General features: G+C 42.2%; 1 protein-coding gene across 1 annotated transcript in view; it reads left to right on the forward strand.

Moving 5' to 3' along the window:
• The first annotated feature begins 485 nt into the window (after positions 1–485).
• The window catches only part of LOC111955469 (choline transporter-like protein 4), a 39545-nt gene continuing 15622 nt past the window's right edge, over positions 486–24408 (forward strand). The window contains exons 1-3 of the mRNA XM_070436275.1: positions 486–789; positions 13365–13413; positions 22882–22955. Of these exons, the coding sequence (XP_070292376.1) occupies positions 735–789; positions 13365–13413; positions 22882–22955 (178 nt within the window). The 5' untranslated portion in view covers positions 486–734. The remainder of the gene's footprint in view (positions 790–13364; positions 13414–22881; positions 22956–24408) is intronic.

Consider the following 24408-nt stretch of genomic DNA (forward strand, 5'->3'; position numbering starts at 1 on the left):
TGTCTCATTGATTGTACTCCAGGTTAGCTGACTCCTGACTCCAATTAGCTTTTAGAGAAGTCATTAGCCTAGGGGTTCACATACTTTTTCCAACCTACACTGTGAATGTTTAAATTATGTATTCAATATAGACAAGAACTATACAATTAGTGTGTTATTAGTTTAAGCAGACTGTGTTTATTGTTGTGACTTAGATGAAGATCAGATCTAATTTTAAGACCAATTTTTACCAAAATCCAATTAATACCAAAGGGCTCACATACTTTTTCTTGCCACTGTATGTCTCAAACATTATCATACACAATTTTATCATTTTGAACTGAAATGTCATCAGATGTGTTTTGTTCAGGTATTTTAAATCTAAATATATTATATAGGCATACAGCCAAATAATCAGAAAAAAAGCTATTTCATTTACTACATGCAGGCCCATCAAACAGCAGGGGGCATTTAGTAAAGGGAGGTCAAGGGGCGGGAATGCTACACCGCGCGTGCAGGCAGGTGCGCGTCACACAACAGGTGCGTTCGTGATGTCACAACCCTAGTTACTGGAGCTCGAGGGAGAAAGATTTATTCAACGCAAGTTTGCTTTTTATGTGCATTAAGTTTAGGTAACACCTCTCTAAAACGTTGTTTTATACTTGTTTTTATTATTTAACTTCGACTTGATTTACTTGGCCATTTAGACGTTTTACACGATTATAAACKAGTAGAGGTGGAGGGAAGGATAGAAAATGGGTAAAAACCTAAAGGAAGAGAACTCGGAGAACTCGGAGTCGTCGGAATATGGTGAGTTCATTTCACATCGACCGTTACATTACCTGGATTAGTATTTGTCTAACCTCACAGAATAGTTTCATATTCTCTGTCATATTTTTGTTCAATGAAAAATGTTTATTTATTTGTCACTAGCTTAGCCTATTTGCGTTTTTACAGCTCCTTATGAGTGGTGACCCCTAATAGGCTTACCTCTCCAGAGGTGTCACATTTGGGTCTTTAGCCRATGGCCGCATATCTGAGTAGCCTAATAACAATTTGTGACATTTGTGACATTGTCAATTGCTTATTATTCAAGATGTACATATATATATATATATATGGCATGCCATTGCTTTCATGTAGGTTTTTACATTAAATGGGGAAATATAGAGGAGGAAGTTTGAATATTTATTTTATGAAAAATGAGTTTTTTTGTGAGGCATTCATTCTCTGTCAGTCTTCTGTGAGTTGTGGTGTTCCTACGGAACCATGTTTTACATATGTCCATCTCTGGGTGTGCCTGTGTATAAAGGCTCACTGCCTTAGTGTGTCTTATTACCTGGCCACCTTACTCAAGGACTGTATCCCAAATTGCACCCTTTTCCTTATGTAGTGTACTGCTTTTGACCAGGACCCATAGGGCCGTTTGGGACATACTCCAGTTTTTTGCACGAGATGAATGGAGTCTATTGACAGTCTGGGAGTTTTGAAACAGTACCGGGATGCTTGTGTAAACAAATTAAGTTTGCGTAGAGCGCAAGAGCAGAAGAGGAGACAGGAGAGTAAAAGTCATGGGTAAATGAGCAGCAGGTAAACCAAAGTAAAGGCTAGGGCCCATATCCACAATGTCTCAGAGGCAAAACATATCCTAGACCATGGTATTCAAAAAGCCTCTCCATGTAAATTCAGCTGCCTCTTGGATAAGTAAAGSTCCCAGTGTCCAGTCTGTCCATCCTGTTTGCTATGTTTGACACCCCTGCTCTAGACTGTGTGGTTAATACTGAAAAGCCTACAATAATGGCCTGCTAATCATTGACCAGTCATTAGTGTGAGGTGAGCCAGGCCTAAGCGCAAAGAACATTGGAGAACCAAGTTTGAAAGGCAATGATTCAACTACACAAAGACCACACTAGTTTGAACASTTCTGCTGCTTTTAGCAATATAGTTACAAATGCTGTCGCTAAGGTGCTGGCCCTAGTCTGGTTTTTGTTCATGTGAGATACTGTTAGAACAACATGTCTCTGAGGTCACCTGTGTCATCTATTTTTTTAGAGGCGCCATCAGGTTATAATTATTTATTGGTAAGCTAATATTTAGCTACATCTCCACAAAACAGTGAACTGAGAGAAGGAATGGGTGATGGAAGATGAGGCTAGCTACTGTATATCCTTGTAGTGGGATACATATTTGATATGTATGCATATTATATAGACCTCACATGCGATCTAAGCAATTAGCAATTAGCCCATTAAATGAATTATCTGACTCAAAGATAATACAGCAATATGCCAGATCCTATGGTTAATCAAATATTATGCGTTTAGCTGATCAGGGTCATGAGAATTTTCCATATCAAAGGCAGATATTTAATTTCATTGTAAAATGAATGAATWCACATAAGGCATAAAGCTTAATTTACAAGGCAATACTGACATTTAAAAAAGCATTATTCGACGCATGTACAGTACAAGTCAAAAGTTTGGACACACCTACTCATTCCTGAGTTTTTCTTTATTTTTACTATTTTCTACGTTGTAGTATAATAGTGAGACATAAAAACTAAACTCAGCAAAAAAAGAATCGTCCTCGCACTGTCAACTGGGTTTATTTTCAGCAAACTTAACATGTGTAAATATTTGTATGAACATAACAAGATTCAACAACTGAGACATAAACTGAACAAGGTCCACAGACATGTGACTAACATAAATGGAATAATGTGTCCCGGAACAAAGGGGGGAGGGGGGGTCAAAAGTAACAGTCAGTATCTGGTGTGGCCACCAGCTGCATTAAGTACTGCGGTGCATCTCCTCCTCATGGACTACACCAGATTTGCGAGTTCTTGCTGTGAGATGTTACCCCACTCTTCCACCAAGGCACGTGCAAGTTCCCGGAMATTTCTGGGGGGAATGGCCCTAGCCCTCACCCTCTGATCCAACAGGTCCCGGACGTGCTCAATGGGATTGAGATCCTGGGCTCTTTAATGGCGATGGCAGAACACTGACATTCCTGTCTTGCAGGAAATCACGCACAGAATGAGCAGTATGGCTGGTGGCACTGTCAWGCATCATGTCAGGATGAGCCTGAGGGAGGAGGATGTCGTCCCTATAACGCACAGCGTTGAGATTGCCTGCAATGACAACAAGCTCAGTYCGATGATGTTGTGACACACCGCCYCAGACCATGACGGACCCTCCACCTCCAAATCGATCCCGCTCCAGAGTACAGGCCTCGGTGTAATGCCTGTCTCTTATACACATCTAGATGTGTATAAGAGACTGCCTTACAACAGGCCTACAAGCCCTCAGTCCAGCCTCTCTCAGCCCTATTGCAGACAGTCTGAGCACTGATGGAGGGATTGTGCGTTCCTGGTGTAACTCAGGCAGTTGTTGTTGCCATCCTGTACCTGTCCCGCAGGTGTGATGTTCGGATGTACCGATCCTGTGCAGGTGTTGTTACACGTGGTCTGCCACTGCGAGGACGATCAGCTGTCCGTCCTGTCTCCCTGTAGCGCTGTCTTAGGCGTCTCACAGTACCGACATTGCAATTTATTGCCCTGGCCACATCTGCAGTCCTCATGCCTCCTTGCAGCATGCCTAAGGCACATTCACGCAAATGAGCAGGGACCCTGARCATCTTTCTTTTGTTGTTTTTCAGAGCCCGTAGAAAGGCCTCTAGTGTCCTAAGTTTTCATAACTGTGACTTTAATTGCCTACTGTTAGTAAGCTGTTAGTGTCTTAACGATCGTTCCACAGGTGCATGTTCATTAATTGTTCATGGTTCATTTGAACAAGCATGGGAAACAGTGTTTAAACCCTTTACAATGAAGATCTGTGAAGTTATTTGGATTTTTACGACTCATCTTTGAAAGACAGTGTCCTGAAAAGGGACATTTATTTTTTTGCTGAGTTTATATTAGGGCTGTCCCCAACCCCAAAAAATCTTGGTCCATGAAGAATCCTCAGTTCTTTTGACCAATTCTGCCTATAGGACGGGAGGAGYAAAATGGAGTCGTGGTCAGATTTGCCGAAGGGAGGGCAGGGGAGGGCCTTGTATGCATTGCGGAAGTTAGAGTAGCAGTGATCCAGTGTATTGCCCGCACGAGTGCTACAATCAATATGCTGATAGAATTTAGGTAGCCTTGTTCTCAAATTTGCTTTGTTAAAATCCCTAGCTACATTAAATGCAGCCTCAGGATATATGGTTTCGAGTTTGCATAGAGTCCAGTGAAGTTCCTTGAGGGCCGTCATGGTATCGGCTTGAGGGGGGATATACATGGCTGTGACAATAACTGACGAGCATTCTCTTGGGAAATAATATGGTCGGCATTTGATTGTGAGGAATTCTAGATCAGGTGAACAAAAGTACTTGAGTTCCTGTATGTTGTTACGATCACACCATGATTCTATAATCATGAAGCATACACCCCCGCCCTTCTTCTTCCCAGAGTAATGTTTATTTCTGTAGGCACGACGCAAAGAATCCAGGTGGCTGTACTGACTCCGACAACATATCCCGAGAGAGCCATGTTTCCGTGAAACAGAGTATGTTACAGTCCCTGATGTCTCTCTGGAAAGCAATCCTTGCCCTAGTTTCGTCTACCTTGTTTTCTAGAGACTGGACATTGACGAGTAATGTACTTGGAAGCGGTGGGTAGTGTGCACGCCTCCAAAGTCTGACCAGGAGGCCGCTCCGTCTACCTCTTCTGCGGCGACRTTGTTTTGGGTCAGCCTATAGGATCAGATCAAATGCCCTGGGTAGTGGTGCGAACAAAGTATCTGCTTCGRTAAAGTCATATTCCTGGTCTTAATGTTGATAAGTTGACGTCACTCTGATATCCAATAGTTCTTCCCGGCTGTATGTAATAACACTTAAGATTTTCTGGGCAAACAATGTAAGAAATGATACATAAACTAAATACTGCATAGTWTCCTAAGGACTAGAAGAGAGGCGACCCTCTCTGTCGGCGTCATCTTGCCGAACGGTAGGCTTATGTGGTAAGCCTACCATTCGAAAATCACCAAAAAATTACGTCCAAAAGAAGTYTGCTCGTACTTACTAGGGTGTAGCCTACCATGTTGGCCCGCAATAGAATTTTATGAATGCCCATCCATGTGGTAGGCCCACCGTCTGTAAAACAGGSTATTGCATTGGCTTTATTAGTCCTGATTCTTATGACTAATCAATTTGGCTATTTAAGCCTTGAATATCAGCTATCCAACTTTATCAGGAGTTATCGCGAGCCTATTTGAAATGTTTAAACAGCAGGAAATGCTGAAGTATTTTATTTTTCACTATGATCAGCTTGTCAAATGTACAGATACAAATTTCACCCCATGASAATGGGGTGAAACTCCCGGACAGCAGTTGTGATTGTCCATTTTACTTTGACATGTCCTGTTTTTAGGATATGTTGCTTTGCTAACATGACAGCTCATTTTTTTTATTTGATTGAGCGCCATTTAGGTTAGGCTATTTGATCGGAGAAACCTGCATGATGTAAAAATCTCTCATACATTTTATCTCCAGCCTGTAGTCTTCAGAAAAGGCTACATACTCTACCATATCCTATATCTGCTACATGATTTATGTTAATTTTTTGACTGAACGTTGGTGGAGCGCTGCAGAGATTCGTCTCTCCAACAGCACCCTGGAGAGGTGYGCTGGGAATGGACAAGCAAAATATTTTGTGGGCCTGCCTTTGACAAAGTGGGAAATGCTCATCARAGGCCAGCATCAGTGCCCATAAGCCACTGATTGAAATAATTCTACTCAAAAACAATTACAATTTATGTGAGGTTTTATGTGTTGTTGTTGGAGGTGCGTCTGGGTCAGTTTAGCTCAGAAAATGCCGCCCTGGTCAATCTGCCGCAATAGGCGGCCGCCTAATCGTGCCTAATGAGTGGGCAGGCTGTGCCTATAGCATATCATAATCGCATCAATAAATTGGTTATAACAAACGCAACGCATACGCAAGCAGTGTGGGTGCAATGATTGAATAACATGTATGTGTACATTTATTTTGCAATGCTCGCGCACGCAACGTGTCCGGTTTGGGCATGGTGTTAGGCATACAGCTCGATGGTGGTTTTGCAAGGCTGCTATACTAAGCCTACTAAGGAAAATGGCATTATTATTATTATTATTATTAACAATAAGGAGATCAAGAAAAAGGAGCATTATTGTAAATATAATTTTTCCGACAATTTGGAACAGTGTAAACACTAAATAAATAATAATACATCTGGTTGTTTATAATGAAAAAAAGTGTAAACCTTTTATTAAAGCAAAGATTAAATTCAGCCGGATTTGTTGAAATTGTTTACTTGAAATGTGTGAGGCTTGGTGCTCATGGAATCAGTTGGCTATTAAACAAACCCTCAAACAGGCAACAGAAGCAGAACCTGTCTTATTTCTGTAGCTGTATTGATGATTTATAAAGCCAGGCACATTTAAGTTAGGCTATTGATTATAGACCTAATTAAGTTCGGGTTTCTCCTCTCCTCACTTTTCTTAGACAATAAGGCAAGGGCTGTTTTCTCATCTCCTCATTCTCTGCTGCTGCCTCCACGCATTGTTCTCAACACCAATATGCTAGTTAACRTTGCTATTATGCACATAGCAACATGGTCTAGGAAAAGGCGCCAATTCAACAGCACACTGATTTATTTCAGAACCATGGACAGCGACCGCTATCCAACGCGGGAGAAAACGCATTTGTTATAAAATAATATTATTTTTCTTATTGTTGCACTATTGTTTATGTAATCTAACCATATACAATTTCAGTAGCACATGTCTTAAACTAATGGACTGTGCCATCCCCACGGCCTCCACAATGGATCAGTCCACTCAGCACAAATCAGACAGGTGTCTTGTACACCATGAGATGTGTGTGTGTGTATATACACTGCTCAAAAAAATAAAGGGAACACTTAAACAACACAATGTAACTCCATGTCATCACACTTCTGTGAAATCAAACTGTCCACTTAGGAAGCAACACTGATTGACAATAAATTTCACATGCTGTTGTGCAAAGAATAGACAACAGGTGGAAATTATAGGCAATAGCAAGACACCCCCAATAAAGGAGTGGTTCTGCAGGTGGTGACCACAGACCACTTCTCAGTTCCTATGCTTCATGGCTGATGTTTTGGTCACTTTGAATGCTGGCGCTGCTTTCACTCTAGTGGTAGCATGAGACGAGTCTACAACCCACACAAGTGGCTCAGGTAGTGCACGCTCATCCAGGATGGCACATCAATGCGAGCTGTGGCAAGAAGGTTTGCTGTGTCTGTCAGCGTAGGTGCAGAGCATGGAGGCGCTACCAGGAGACAGGCCAGTACATCAGGAGACGTGGAGGAGGCCGTAGGAGGGCAAAAACCAGCAGCAGGACCGCTACCTCCGCCTTGTGCAAGGAGTAGGCAGGAGGAGCACTGCCAGAGCCTGCAAAAATGACCTCCCGCAGGCCACAATTGCATGTGTCTGCTCAAACGGTCAGAAACAGACTCCATGAGGGTGGTATGAGGCCCGACGTCCACAGAGTGGGTGTGGCTTACAAGCCCAACACCGTGCAGGACGTTTGGCATTTGCCAGAGAACACCAAGATTGGCAAATCTGCCACTGGCCCCTGTGCTCTTCACAGATGAAAGCAGGTTCACACTGAGCACGGACAGACGTGACAGAGTCTGGAGACGCCGTGAGAACGTTCTGCTGCCTGCAACATCCTCCAGCAGACCGGTTTGGCGGGGGTCAGTCATGGTGTGGGGTGGCATTCTTTGGGGGCCGCACAGGCCTCCATGTGCTCGCCAGAGGTAGCCTGACTGCCATTAGGTACCAGATGAGATCCTCAGGCCACTTGTGAGACCATATGCTGACGTGCGTTGCGCCCTGGTTTCCTAATGCAGACAATGCTAGACTCATGTGGCTGGAGTGATGTCACCAGTTCCCTGCAAGAGGAAGGCAATTGAATGCTATGCCTGGCCCGCCCGTTCCCCAGACCTGAATCCAATTGAGCACATCTGGGACATTGTCATCGCTCCATCACCAACGCCAGTTCACACAGACTGTCCAGGGTGCGCGGAATGCTTATAGTCCAGAGTCTGGAGCAAATCCCTCAGGAAGACCATCGCCACCTCATCAGGATGCATGCCCAGTGTTGTAGGAGAGTCAACAGGCACGTGGAGCACACACACTACTGACCTCATTTTGAGATGTTGTAAGGGACATTACATCAAAGTTGGATCAGCCTGTAGTGTTGGTTTTAATTTTGAGTGTGACTCCAAATTCCAGACCTCCATGGGTTGGATAAATTTGATTTCCATTGTGATATTTTGTGTGATTTTGTTGTCAGCACATTCAACTATGTAACGAAAAAAGTATTTAATAAGAATATTTCATTCATTCAGATCTAGGATGTGTTATTTCAGTGTTCCCTTAATTTTTTTGAGCAGTGTATATATATATATATATATAAATGTGTGTTTGTGTGTATGTATGTATGTGTATGTATATATATATATATATATATTTTTTTTTGCAACTGCTCGACTAAATAAATCTCGGTCGACCAACAGCCTATTGACCCAGTCAACTAAATGGGGTTAGCCCTAATATGTATGCATATTTTATATGCCTCGCATGTGATTAAGATTAAGCAATTAGCCATCTTAGAATTATCTGACTCCATCAAATAATACAGCAATATGCCAGAGACTACGGTTCAACCCCGTGCAATCAAGTATTATGYGTTTAGCTGACAGATCAAGGAATGGTCATGAATTGTCTATATTAAAGGCAGATATTTAATTACATTGTAAAATGAATGAACCCAGAGGTGTGACAATGGGGGTTGGTGAGATCAACACAGAGAATGTTGAATTCCTAAGACAACACAGAGGAATCCTTGCAAACAGTTGATAAGAGTCACTTCGGGGGCCGGGCCGCCCTACATCCTTTCCTCAAGCCTCCATTTCTGCATTAAAAGAGGGTGGTGTGTGTAGGCCTACCTTAAGTCTCACAGTAAAAGTTCATCACTTAATTGGTTGACTTATGCTGGCCTTGACAGCCCAATACACTGTTTCCTCAWAGGCACTGGTATGCATGCGCGTGCACACACACATACACGCACATACATGCACACAACTAACTATGCGGTCTAATATACCCTCCCAAAAAGTAATCACAATGCTACATCATAACCCATACATCAGTATCTCTAATTGGACTAGAGCCAGACCAATATGTTTTTTGGGGGTCCGACACTGTTTCCGTTTTTTGGGGGGACAAAACGTACTTTTGGTCATATCGTGTTTATCGATATGTGGATACCTGCCAGAATTATGGGCATTAATATGGAGTTGGTCYTCCCTTTGCTGCTATAACAGCCTTCACTCTTCTGTGAAGGCTTTTCACTAGATGTTGGAACATTGCTGCAGGGACTTGCTTCCATTCAGCCACGAACATTAGTTAGRTCGAGCACTGATGTTGGGCGATTAGGCCTGGCTCGCAGTCGGCGTTCCAATTCATCCCAAAGGTGTTCGATGGGGTTGAGGTCAGGGCCCTGTGTAGGCCAGTCAAGTTCTTCCACACCGATCTCGACAAACCATTTCTGTATGGACCTCGCTTTGTGCGCAGGGGCATTGTCATGCTGAGACAGGAAAATGTTTGGAAGTTTGAAGCCCAGAATCGTCTAGAATGTCATTGTATGCTGTAGTGTTAAGATTTCCCGTAACTCGAACGAAGGGGCCTATCCCGAACCATGAATAACAGCCCCAGCACTATGCATTGGGGCAGGTAGCGTTCTCCTGGCAATCCTCCAAACCCAGATTCGTCCGTCATACTTCCAAATGGTGAAGCGTGATTTATCACTYCAGAGAACACGTTTCCACTGCTTCAGAGTCYGATGGTGGCGAGCTTTACACCACTCCAGCCGACGATTGGCATTGTGCATGATCTTAGGGTTGTGTGCGGCTGCTCCTCCATGGAAACCCATTTCATGAAGYTCCTGATGAACAGTTCTTGTGCTGACGTTGCTTCCAGAGGTCGTTTGGAACTCGGTAGTGAGTGTTGYAACCGAGGACAGACGATTTTGCGCTATGTGCTTCAGCACTAGGCGGTCCCAGCCGCTAAGTGGACTACCACTTAGCGGCTGAGCCATTGTTGCTCCTAGACATTTCCACTTCGCAATAACAGCACTTACATTTGACCAGGGCAGCTCTAGCAGGGCAGACATTTTACTTGTTGGAAAGATGGCATCCTATGAYGCTGCCACGTTGAAAGTCACTGAGCTCTTCAGAAAGGCTATTCTACTGCCAATGTTTGTCTATGGCGATTGCATGGCTSTGTGCTCGATTTTATACACCTGTCAGCAACGGGTGTGGCTTAAATAGCTGAATCCACTAATGTGAAGGAATGTCCACATACACTATATATACAAAAGTATCTGCCGATATACTGTTTTACAGAGGGGAAATTAAAGTGTCATTTTTCCACAAAGAGTTCTCATAAATTGTCATCTCAAAGAGCAACTGTCCAAGAAATATGTTTCAGATGTTGATTTCTTACATTGTGACAATAATGGCATCATGAAAATGCCCGCAAATGTTCAGATAAGCATGAGATTCCCTTTTTTAACCTGATATGCAATAAATAGGATGATCTGGAATTATCTGCAGGTACCGATTTATAATGATGAAAGGCTAATATTTGACGATAATATTGGTGAACCGATATACCTGTCAGGCTCTAAATTGGACAAAAAATGTGGTGATTCTTTTACGTCACCACACTATCCAAAGCAAAGCCAAATGAATTGAAATCACCTACAGACATACACATTGTTTGGGCCTTTAGTATTAGTAAAAATGCCCTTACGACTGAGGTCCAAGTTTTGTAGGRTCCAAACATTTCTATTCTTTATGGGATCAGACGGTGGTAAAAAGCAGGGAGTATAAACACATCAGGAAAGGGTCACTGCCAGTCAGTTTCCAGGTTGTGTTTTGCCCTAAACAGACAGCCTTGTATTCTACTGTAATCTGATATTCATTTACAGCCGGCAATGAGGCAGAGGAACAGGTTTCTTTGTTTGGGGGCAAGCAAATCGAGTCTCTCTGACTTTCACTGTGTACAAGGCTTAGCTGAAAATGCAGTGGATGCTATATTGAATATTCTATTAGATGTGTATGGTTATGTGTATTCTGTCAGTTGGAAGCCAACTGCATGCCTCAGTCTAAATCTTTCATACAGTAGGCCTTGTACTTAGTAGCCGCAAAACAAACAGTATGRTTGTCAATATCCTATACCTTTTATTGTGTACTCACTACAAAGCTTCAGTTTTCACWAATTTCCGGGAAGTTGTTACTAAAACATTGAGCTCCCATAAAACAGGATTAGTAGGTATATAGGATGTAAAGGTTTCGTCCGATAATAGTTAATATATTCTATCAAGTCAATTAAGCATGATTCATTTATTTGATATTTAGGTATTTTTAGATTATACCGCAGTGTGAGACATTGTAGGCCATGGACCTAATGAACAGGCCTACATTGTAATGTAAATTCACTAACTCTAAGCCATAGATGCTGACTTCATTGTAGACATGAGTGCTTTGCTTGCTTCCAATCAGTGAATGGTGTAATGTCCAACTAGACTTGGCCTGATACTTTATCCTATAGTAACCTAAATGAAAAAAATAAACAGCACGCTCAACTGCATATTCCTTGGACAGAACTGCAAGGTTCAACAGGTGCTGTATCTTTAATTTGTCATTTTATGAAGGCATTTTATTCTGGGATTTCGATTGGTTTATTGTGAGGAGTCCATGAGACCAAGAACAACATCTCTTAGAAATGTTTGGCTTGCTAAGTAGAATATAAACCAAACAAAGGTAATTGCTTACTGTGATAAGGGGAATGTTGTCCATTTTGAKTAGGGCTTTGACGATATCAGTATCGTAATAATTTTTACATTGCAAAAATGAAAACATGAAGCAGATCCAACTCTGTGGTTCTTTTTAAATACCTGCTGTGAGTAAAATATTGTGTGCTATAGCTTGGAAAATAAATAAATACATTAAAATAAAACATTTAACAAGGCAAGTCAGTTAAGAACAAATTCTTATTTACAATGACGGCCAACCCCGGCCAAACCCTAACCCGGAGGACGCTGGGCCAATTGTGCACCGCCCTATGGGACTCCCAATCGCGGCCGGTTGTGATACAGCCTGGATTCAAACCAGKGTCTGTAGTGACACCTCTAGCACTGAGATGCAGTGCTTTAGACCGCTGCGCCACTCGGGAGCCCTATAAATAAATGTGACTCTGGATGACAACATAATGATCTTTGTTTCCAACATTAGGGCTGTTTCGTGTTTTGGTTCCTTGCMACGATACTAACGTGCAAAGCGACTGATGGAATATTTTCGGGAGATCGCTTTCAAAAGTCACTGCTCTGCTTTGAGYCTAGTCCCTCAATCTTTGAATTCAAATTCAATTCAAATCTCCCTTATCACATACAGCCCCTTCTTAGTTTAAGGCTACCTTACTTTTAAGGGTGCGTAAACCGTCAAATTTGCCATAACATTGACTTATGCAATGTAGAGATTAAAAGAGAGGAATGATGAAAAATGTATCTCTTAATAGTTCTCTTTCACCATATCTTGCTCTCTATTTTTCTTAATTGGCCAACTCTTAAGACCCTAGTGAGGGTCAAATACACCATGACAGCGCAATACACAAGGGTTGGAACAGTGGCAAAGGTACCCACAGGACAAACAGAATAATATTAGTCTGAGGAGAGATTAAATAGCATTAATACAACAAAAATAATTCTAAACACACCTTTAGTTTACAAAGTCTTAAGGTCTTAAGACCGTAGACCCAACCCTAGTGTTCCAGAAAGTGACTCTAAGCAATGTAATTGCCGTAACCCAATCATCATCATCAACCCAGTCATCACCACCAAAACTCTCCAGTGTATGTACAGATTGTTTGACCTATAAAGATGTCACGGTCTTATTGTTTTTGCTACATTTCCTCCTTCTCAAGCTGAAGACTGTCGCTCATCAACTCAATGAGTTGCATACTAACAAAGGCCACTCTCGCTGCATAGCAACACCCACCCCCCACCCCTCAACGAACCCTCAAACTCACAGGCACGCAATTCTCTCCATAGACTCTCACGTACAGTGGAGCTCTTTTGAATATCAATGCAAATTGCCATTGCCGAGAGATGTTTTCCCTATGTATTCGATCTGATCTGTGTAAACAAGGAACAATTACACACTGCTATCAGGTGTTTGTGTTAAGTCATTGTAAATACCTTCAGAAAAGATATTTCAATTATGTTATTGACCCATTATCTCACTGCCTTTTCTTTTCAGGGGAACCTGCTCAGTATGACCCCACCTTCAATGGACCCATTCGGAAAAGGTAGCCTTTTCCACTAAGTATCTCTTTCAATTCAATTTCAATTTAAGGGGCTTTATTGGCATGGGAAACATATGTTTACATTGCCAAAGCAATTAATACATTTTGATTTGATTTATTTCAGTCACAAATGMTTACTTACGAGCCCCTAACCAACAATGCAGTTAAAAAAAATATGGATAAGAATAAGAAATAAAAGTAACAGGTAATTAAAGAGTAGCAGAAAAATAACAATAGCGAGACTATATACAGGGGGGTACCGGTACAGAGTCAATGTGGGKGGGCACCGGTTAGTTGAGGTAACATGTACATGTAGGTAGAGTTATTAAAGGGAGATGATAACAACAGAGAGTAGTAGTGGTGTAAAAGGGAGGGCGGGGTCAATGCAAATAGTCTAGRTAGCCATTTGAGTAGGTGTTCAGGAGTCTTATGGCTTGGGGGTAGAAGCTATTTAGAAGCCTCTTGGACCTAGACTTGGCGCTCTGGTACCGCTTGCTGTACGGTAGCAGAGAGAACTGTCTATGACTTGGGTGGCTGGAGTCTTTGACAATTTGTAGGTCCTTCCTCTCACACCGCCTGGTATAGCGGTCCTGGATGGCAGGAAGCTTGGCCCCAGTGATGTACTGGGCTGTTCACACTACCTTCTGTAGTGCCTTGTGGTCGGAGGCAGAGCAGTTGYCATACCAGGCAGTGATGCAACCAGACAGGATGCTCTCGATGGTGCAGCTGTAGAACCTTTTGAGGATCCATGCCAAATCTTTTCAGTCTCTTGAGGGGGAATAGGTTTTGTTGTGCCCTCTTCACAACTGTCTTGGTGTGCTTGACCATGTTAGTTTGTTGATGATGTGGACACCAAGGAACTTGAAGCTCTCAACCTGCTCCACTACACCCCCGTCGATGAGAATGGGGGCGTGCTCGGTCCTCTTTTTTCCTGTAGTCCACAATCATCTCCTTTGTCTTGATGACGTTGAGGGAGAGGTTTTTGTCCTGGCACCACATGGCCAGGTCTCTGCCCTCCTCCCTACAGGCTGTCTCATCGTTGTCGGTGATCAGGCCTACCATTGTTGTGTCATCGGAAAACTTAATGATGGTGTTGGAGCTGTGCCTGGCCGTGYAGTCACGGCCAGGCACAGCTCCCTGAGTGAACAGGGAGTACAGGAGGGGACTGAGTGAACAGGGAGTACAGGAGGGGACTGAGCACGCACCCCTGAGGGGCCCCCGTGTTGAGGATCAGCGTGGCAGATGTGTTRTTTCCTACCCTTACCACCTGGGGGGCGGCCTGTCAGGAAGTCCAGGATCTAGTTGCAGAGGGAGGTGTTTAATCTCAGGGTCCTTAGCTTAGTGATGTTCTTTGAGGGCACTATGGTGTTGAAGGCTAAGCTGTAGTCAATGAATAGCATTCTCACATAAGTGTTCCTTTTGTCCAGTTGGGAAAGGGTGCAATAGTGCAATAGAGATTGCATCATCTGCGGATCTGTTGGGGCGGTATGCAAATTGAAGTGGGTCTAGGGTTTCTGGGATAATGGCATTGATATGAGCCATGACCAGCCTTTCAAAGCACTTCATGGCTACAGATGTGAGTACTATGTGTCAGTAGTCATTTTGGCAGGTTACCTTAGGGCACAGGCACTATGGTGGTCTGCTTAAAACATGTTGGTATTACAGACTCGGAGAGGTCGAAAATGTCAGTGAAGACACTTGCCAGTTGGTCAGCGCGTGCTCACAGTACACGTCCTGGTAATACGTCTGGCCCTACGGCCTTGTGAATGTTGACGTGTTTAAAGGTCTTAATCACATCGGCTACGGAAAGCGTGATCACAGTCATCCGGAACAGCTGGTGCTCTCATGCATGTTTCAGTGTTATTTGCCTCTAGCAAAAATAGACGAGCTAAAATATAAGTATTTTCTGGTAGGCTTGTGTCACTGTGCAGCTCTCGGCTGTGCTTCTCTTTGTAGTCTGTAATGGTTTGCAAGCCCTGCCACATCCGATGAGCGTCAGAGCCGGTGTAGTACGATTCAATCTTGGTCCTGTATTGACACTTTGCCTGTTTGATGGTTCGTCGGAGGGCATAGCAGGATTTCTTATAAGCTTMTGGGTTAGAGTCCCGCTACTTGAAAGCGGCAGCTCTTGAATTTTTGCTCAGTGCAGATGTTGCCTGTAATTCATGGCTTCTGGTTGGGGTATGTACTTATGGTCACTGTGGGGACGACGTCATTGATGCACTTATTGATGAAGCCAATGACTGATGTGGTGTACTCTTCAATGCCATTGGAGGAATCCCAGAACATAWTCCAGTCTGTGCTAGCAAAAGTCCTGTAGCTTAGCAGCTGCTTCATCTGACCACTTTTTGTTATTGATATAGTCACTGGTGCTTCCTTTACTTTTTGCTTGTAAGCAGGAATCAGGAGGATAGAATTATGGTCAGATTTTCCAAATGGAGGGTGAGGGAGAGCTTTGTATGCATCTCTGTGTGTGGAGTATAGGTGGTCCAGAGTTGTTTTTCCCCTCTGGTTGCACATTTAACATGCTGGCAGAAATTTGATAAAATGGATTTAAGTTTCCCTGCATTAAAGTCCCCGGCTACTAGGAGCACCGACTCTGGGTGAGCGTTTTTCTTGTTTGCCTATGGCGGAATACAGCTCATTCAATGCTGTCTTAGTGCCACCCTCTGAATGTGGTAGTATGTGAACAGTTACGAAAAATAGGTAGGTAGATAGTGTGGTCTACAGTTTATCATGAGATACTCTACATCAGACGAGCAATAGCTCGAGACTTCCTTAGATATCGTGTACCGGCTGTTATTTACAAAAATACATAGTCCGCCGCCCTGTCTTACCAGAGGCTGCTGTTCTATCCTGCCGGTACAGCGTATAACCAGCCAGCTGTATGTTGATAATGCCGTCATTCAGCCACAACTCCGTGAAGCATAGGATATTAGTTTTGAATGTCCCGTTGGTAGTTTAATCTTCTGCGTAGTTCATCGATTTATTCTCCAAAGATTGCACGTTTGCTAGCAGTATGGAAGGAAGTGGGAGTTTATTCGATCGCCTTCGAATTCTCAGAAAGCAGCCCACCGTCTGGCCCCTTTTTCTCCGACTTCTCTTCACGCAAATCCACAGCATCTGCCTCGTTCCTCGAGAAAGCAGTATATCGTTGCTGTTGGGTGGTCAGACTCGTTAAAGGAAAAAAGGATTCTGCCAGTCGGTGGTGAGTAATCGCAGTCCTGATGTCCAGAAGTTATTTTCGGTCATAAGAGACGGTAGCAGCAGCATTATGTACAAAATAATAAAAAAATAGTTTAAAACAAAGCAAATAAACAAACAAAAAACACAGTCGTTTGGGGACACGTATAACTCTGCCTTCTTCTCCGGCGCCATTTTATTATTTATAAACAAAAGTGAAATAAACAATAGAAATAACATTAACTTCTCTGCGCTACGATCCCTTTAGCGGGATCATTTTCCTAAAAAACCAGCTGAATTGCAGGGCGCAAAATATTACTAAAAATATTATAATCATGCAATCACAAGTGAAATATACCAAAACACAGCTTAGCTTGTTGTTAATCCACCTATCGTGTCAGATTTTGAAAATATGCTTTACAGCGAAGAAATCACAGCTTTTGTGAGTGTTCAATCAATGCTAGAACAGTTAGCCCCAAATTAGCATGGTCACGAAAGTCAAAAAGCAAATAAATTAATCGCTTACCTTTGATAATCTTCGATGTTTGCATCACGAGACTCCCAGTTACACAATAAATTGATTTTTGTTCGATAAATATACTTTTATAAAAAAAACGCCATTTGGGCTGCCGTTATGTTCAGAAAACCAAAGCCTCGTTTCGTTCGACGAAAATTCCAAAAAGTATCCGTAATGTGCGTAGAAACATGTCAAATGTTTTTATATATTGTTTTTAAATATTATATAATATTTCACCCGGACCGTAACCTATTCAATAAAAGAGAGAAAGAAAATGGAGAGCTACCCCTCTCGCGCGCAGGAACTAATCAAAGGACACCTGACTACTTTTGAAAAATCTCGCTCATTTTCAAAATAAAAGCCTGAAACTATGTCTAAAGCCTGGTCACAGCCTGAGGAAGCCATTGGAAAAGGAATCTGGTTGATACCCCTTTAAATGGAAGAAAGACGGGCAAGAAACACAGATTTCACTTCCGGGTTAGATTTCCTCAGGTTTTCGCCTGCAGAATCAGTTTTGTATACTCACAGACAATATTTTTGCCAGTTTTGGAAACTTTGGAGTGTTTTCTACCTAATCTGTAAATTATATGCAATTCTACGACTCTACTGAGAAATAGTCATTTACCTTGAACGTTATTTTAAAAAATATAATAATAAATAATCTACCCCTGAACTTCAAGAGGTTATTAAACATTACACTCACAAAAGTTCCAAAACATTTCAAATGTCATTATGTGCAAATAGTTAAAAGTACAAAAGGGAAAATAAATAAACAAAARTCTAGGTTGTATTTACAATGGTGTTTGTTCTTCATTGGTTGCCCTTTTCTTGTGGCAACAGGTCACAAATATTGTTGCTGTGATTGCACACTGTGGTATTTCACCCAATAGATATGGGAATTGTATTTGTTTTCAAATTCTTTGTGGGTCTGTGTAATCTGATGGAAATATGTGACTCTATGGTCATACATTTGGCAGGCGGTCAGGAAGTGCAGCTCAGTTTCCACCTAATTTTGTGGGCAGTGTGCACAAAGCCTGTCTTCTCTTGAGAGCCAGGTCTGCCTTCGGCTGCCATTCTCAATAGCAAGGCTATGCTCACTGAGTCTATACATAGTCAAAGATTTCCTTAATTTTGGGTCAGTCACAGTGGTCAGGTATTCTGCCACTGTGCACTCTCTGTTCAGGGCCAAATATTCTTCTAGTTTGCTCTGTTTTTTTTGTAAAATCTTTCCAATGTGTCAAGTAATTATCTTTTTTTTCTCATGAGCAAATAAAATGTTATTTGTCACATACACATGGTTAGCAGATGTTAATGCRAGCGTAGCGAAATGCTTGTGCTTCTAGTTCCGACAATGCAGTAATAACCAACGAGTAATCTAACCTAACAATTTCACAACAGCTACCTTATACACACAAGTGTAAAGGGATGATTTCGTTGGGTCTAATTGTGTTGCKGTCCTGGGGCTCTGTGSGGTGTTTGTGAACAAAGCCCCAGGACCAGCTTGCTCATGGGTTCTTCGCCAGATTAATTTCTCATTAGGTGATGGCTTTGTTATGGAATGTTTGGAAATCGCTTCCTTTTAGCTGGTTGTAGAATTTAACGGCGCTTTTCTGGATTTTGATCGATAGCGGGTGACCGGCCTAATTCTTCTCTGAATGCATTATTTTTTGTTTTATGTTGTACACAGAGGATATTTTTGCAGAATTCTGCATGCAGTCTCAATTTGGTGTTTGTCCCATTTTGTGAATTCTTGGTTGGTGATAGGACCCCAGACCTCACAACAATAATGGGCAATGGTTTCTATAACTTGAATTTAATTTAAGTATTTTTAGCAAGATTGGTATATTGAATTTTATGTTCCTTTTGATGACATAGAAGGCACCTCTTGCCTTGTCTCTCAGATTGTTCACAGCTTTGTGGAAGTTCCCTGTGGCGCTGATGTTTAGGCTGAGCGACGTATCGTTTTTTGTGTGCTCTAGGGCAACGGTGTCAAGATGGAATTTGTATTCATGGTCCTGGCAACTGGACCTTTTTTGGAACACCATTATTTTTTATCTTACTGAGATTTACTGTCAGGGCCCAGGTCTGACAGAATCTGTGCAGAAGATCTAGGTGCTTCTGTAGGCCCTCCTTGGTTGGGGACAGAAGCACCAGAGAATCTGATGTCTACTGTTTGCTGATGATATCTAGTAAGGTGAGGCCGGGTGCTGCACTGTTCTTGTGCTCTCGCCAATTCGTTGAGATATATATATATATATATATATATATATATGCTGAAGAGGGTGGGGCTTAAGCTGCATCCCTGTCTCACCCCCCGGCGATGTGGAAAGAAATGTGTGTGTTTGCCAATTTTAACCTCACACTTGTTGCTTGTGTACATTACTTTTATAATGTTGTATGTTTTTCACCCAACACCACTTTCCATCAATTTGTATAGCAGACCCTTATGACAAATTGAAATCAACAAAGCATGAGACTTTGCCTTTGTATTGGTTTGTTTGTTTGTCAATTAGGGTGTGCAGGGTGAATACGTGGTCTGTTGAACGGGAATTTGGTAAAAAGCCAATTTGACATTTGCTCAGTACATTGTTTTCGCTGAGGAACTGTATGAGTCTGCTGTTAATGATAATGCAGAGGATTTTCCCAGTGTTACTGTTGACGCATATCCCACGGTAGTTATTGGGGTCAAATTTGTCTCCACTTTTGTGGATTGGGRTGATCAGTCCTTGGTTCCAAATATTGGGGGAGATGCCAGAGCTGAGGATGATGTTAAAGAGTTTAAATATAGCCAATTGGAATTTGTAGTCTGTATATTTTATCATTTCATTTAGGATGCCATCAACCCCACAGGCCTTTTTGGGTTGGAGGGTTTGGTATTTTGTCCTGTAGTTCATTCAATGTAATTGGAGAATCCAGTGGGTTCTGGTAGTCTTTAATAGTTGATCCTAAGATTTGTATTTGATCATGTATATGTTTTTGCTGTTTGTTCTTTGTTAAAGAGACAAAATGATCGGAGAAGTGGTTTATCCATACATCTCAGTTTTGGATAGATAACCTTCACCTCCCTTATCTCACCTCACTTGCTCACATTGTATATAGACTTATTTTTCACTGTATTATTGACTGTATGTTTGTTTTACTCCATGTGTAACTATGTGTTGTTGTATGTGTCGAACTGCTTTGCTTTATCTTGGCCAGGTCGCAATTGTAAATGAGAACGTGTTCTCAATTTGCCTACCTGGTTAAATAAAGGTGAAATAAATAAATAAATAAATAAAAACTCTTCGTGTTTGTTTAGAGTTTTCCATTTTTCCCAGAAGTGGTTCAATTCTATGTATTCTTCAATTACATTGAGCTGATTTCTGACGTGCTGTTCCTTCTTTTTCCGTAGTGTATTTGTGTATTGTTTTAGTGATTCACCATAGTGAAGGCGTAGGCTCAGGTTTTCTTGGTCTGTATGTTTTTGGTTGGATAGGTTTCTCAATTTCTTTCTTAGGTATTTATATTCTTCATCAAACCATTTGTTATTATGTTCATTTTCTTAGGTTGTCTACTTTACATTTTTAGATTTGATAGAGAAGCTGAGAGGTCAAAACCTGTTTAGGTTTTCTACTGCCAAATGTATACCTTCACTATTACAGTGAAACATTTTTCTAGGAAATTGTCTAGAAGGGATTGAATTTGTTGTTGCCTAATAGTTTATTGGTAGATTTCCACACTACTTTCCATCCATCTATAGCATTTCTTAATATGATTMATTTCCATTTGCTTTGTTGCCTCATGATTCAGCATAGCTTTGTTCAAGGAGTGTGATTTTTCTGTGATCTGAGACTCTGGGTTGAGGTCAGTGATAAAGTAGTCTACGGTACTACTGCGAAGAGATGAGCTATAGGTGTACCTACCATAGAAGTCCCCTACCATTGACTATGTAGATACCCAGCGTCCGACAGAGCTGCAGGAGTTGTGACCCGTTTTTGCTGTTTATGTTGTCGTAGTTGTGTCTCGGGAGGTATATGGGGGAGGGAATGCTGTCACCTCCAGGTAGGTCTTTGTCCCCCTGTGTGATAAGGGTGTCAGGTTCTTGTCCAGTTCTGGCATTTAGGTCGCCACAGACTAGTACATGTCCCTGGGCCTGGAAATGGTTGATCTCCCCCTCTAGGATAGAGAAGCTGTCATCGTTAAAGTATGGGGATTCTATTAGGGGGATATAGGTAGCACACRAGGACATTTTTCTCTGTTGAGATCATTTCTAGCCAGATGTAAAATGTTCCTGTTTTGACWATTTTAATTTGAGTGGGTTAGGTCTGCTCTATACAAAATGACCATACCCCATGAGTCTCTTCCCTGTTTCACACCTGGTAGTTTGGTGGATGGGATGCTGTGGTCTGGGTGTAGGTCCTCTTGGCGTCGGCTCTCTCGGTACAGGTTCTTCGGGAGGGAGTCTTGCAGGTCTGGGAGGGTGTCTCGCTGGTCTGGACAGGGTGTCCGTTGCTCCTGTGTGTGGTGCTGGGGCTACGGTTTGAGGGTGATGTCCTTCAGGGTACTGGAAAAAGTTGGGATTGCTGCCTTGTAGAGGTGGACCTGGTTGTAAAGGCTGGGGTGGAGTGGTGGGCCAGGTAGACATTAGCTTGAGGCAAAATGCTTGCATTCACTCGCTGTATGGTGGCAGGRTGAACGTTTTTTCATGGTAGCAGGGTGGAGATCACCACTTGTGTGTTGGGGAAAGTGGAAGAAGCTTTTTCAACCCTGGTCTGTCCTCTGACAACAGCTCCAGGGCATGCCTAGTATTTGGGCACCAGAGTTTAGCCACTTTGTGTTTGGGGAAAAAGTTTATCCTTTTGAATGTATTTGCCATTTGAGTCAATGAGGAACACAATCTCTAGCTTTGTGTTCTTAGTGGATGTGTGGGGGTTGTCAAGAGGGCTATCAGGGGGGCTGTTAGGAGGGGGTGGGGTGTCCGTTGGGTTGGGTTGGTGGGTCCCGTGTTGTCTGTCCCGTTGTGGTCTGTGTCTGAGGTGGGCTGTTCTGCTGGCTTCTCTGGGGGAGTGTCCTGGGCTGTGAAACTGCCATTGTTGGGCTCAAGAGTTTTCACACATCTGACTTCACACTTCAGTGCTAATTGAAGTTGCAGCCAAGTCTATTCTGTCCTAGCAGCTTGGTAGCTTAGTATACTTATTTACTTAGTTTTATAAAACAAAATTACCTATAGATTATTGTCMTTTTACTTTTTGGCTTCAGAAGTAGCTTCAGACTGAATATTACTCACTCTGTTTTGTGTTGGATGGTATTTCCAGGTTCCGCTGTGTTTCTTCTGCAGGTTTTGGTTTGGTAGAAGTTTTTTTTCTTGATAGTCCTTGGTAGTAATAGTCCATTCAGGTAATTTTGTCCAAATTCAAGGTTTTATGTATGGAATTTTTATTTGGATTGAAGGTTTTGATGTTGAGGTTAGTCCTTGCGGGAAAAAATGCAAGTTTATCTATATTTATCCAACTATAATTCTATCTTTTTGCAGAAGAACTCAGGAGCCCATGAGCTCACTACCTCTCTCTCTCTCTCAATAATTKTGTCTCTTGCTCTCTACAAGGCCTACAGAGCCTACCAAGCTACAAAGCCCTAACTACCACTATCTCTGTGTGCAAATTGCCCATTGTATGTCTCAAGTGCCTTTCGTGGGCACACTTTCTGTCACATATTTTTCAGCCTGGGGGCATTTATGCCACAGCAATGCTCAAAATCACTATGTGTGTCATTGTATTTCCATTCTCCCTCAGAGGTTGCACTGACATCATCTGCTGTGTTCTCTTCATTGTCGTCATCCTTGGCTACATGGCGGTGGGGATTTTGGGTAAGATGGGCATTCTACGCACCTCCCACCTCTCTCAGCCCCTCTCACATTTTCTCTCACACACTCATCATACTCATTCTGTATGTGTTGCTGTATTTTGTTTTCTCTCTTTAGCTCAGCCTCTTTCGCTCTTTCTCTCTCTTTTTCTCTCACTATTAGATGACGTCTGATTCCTGGCGTTATCTCTCTCTGGCTGTCAATCTCTCTTTATGACTCTTACATCCCTTTTGAAACTCAGGTGTCCTCGCCATAATGCCTTATGTAAATGTAGTATTTGCAGGCAGAACGCACAGTCCGGCCATGCTGGCTAAACAAAACAACAGTGACGTAATCACCCTGGTCCCTTCCTCAATTCCAACAGTTCATCAAATCGCCACTCACAAGTGAGAACAGCACCTCCRTTGTCGAGAGTGCACTGGAAACATAAGCTTGTCATTGGTTCTATGATTTTCTGACTTTTCCCTTCTTCAAAGTCTATACCCTCACCTTTCTCTATAATTATAAGGTATCTCTATGGCCTTGATATTCTCCTCCTTTTTGTCTTTCGGTCGAAAGGCCTCCCTCTCCTCTGACTCCCACCCAGAGTGGTTCCAAAGAGAAGTTCCAAAGCAGAAGCTCACCCTCACCCACAACATCCTGTCATCAAACACATTCCAGCAGGCACTCACTCTGCTTTTTCTTGAGTCAATAGAGCTGCCTGATAAGGAGGTCATATGAATATATTGCCAATGTCAATAGCTTAGTATCTGATTAATGGGAAAGGATATTGTACATTGATCAGATATACAGTAGGCCTTTTATTGAAAGGAGGGGAGTAGTGGTTTAGTATATGAAACCAAATTAAGTAGTTGATGTCAATGAGCTTTGTACTCTACCTTTCAAAAGTTTGGGGTCACTTATAAATGTCCTTGTTTTCCATGAAAAYATACATGAAATGAGTTGCAAAATGGATATGAAATATATGTTGACAAGGTTAWAAATAAWTAWWWWTAATTTAAATAATAATTGTGTCCTTCAAACTTTGCTTTTGTCAAAGAATCTTTCATTTTCAGCAATTACAGCCTTGCAGACCTTTGGCATTCTAGTTGTTTGTTGAGGTAATCTGAAGAGATTTCACCCAGTGCTTCCTGAAGCATCTCCCACAAGTTGGATTGGCTTGATGGGCACTTCTTTACGTACCATACAGTCAAGCTGCTTCCACAACAGCTCAAAAGGGTTGAGATCCGGTGACTGTGCTGGCCACTCCATTATAGACAGAATACCAGCTGACTGCTTCTTACCTAAATAGTTATTGCATAGTTTGGAGTTGTGCTTTGGGTCGTTGTTCTGTTTTAGTAGGAAATTGGCTCCAATTTTCAGCTGTGCTAACATAATTGCAAAAGGATTTTCTAATGATCAATTAGTTTAATGGACAAAAAAAMTWGCTTTTCTTTCAAAGAAGGCAATTTCTATG

The sequence above is a fragment of the Salvelinus sp. IW2-2015 genome, linkage group LG31, assembly GCF_002910315.2.
Source record: "Salvelinus sp. IW2-2015 linkage group LG31, ASM291031v2, whole genome shotgun sequence".
NCBI classification, from domain to species: Eukaryota; Metazoa; Chordata; class Actinopteri; order Salmoniformes; family Salmonidae; genus Salvelinus; species Salvelinus sp. IW2-2015.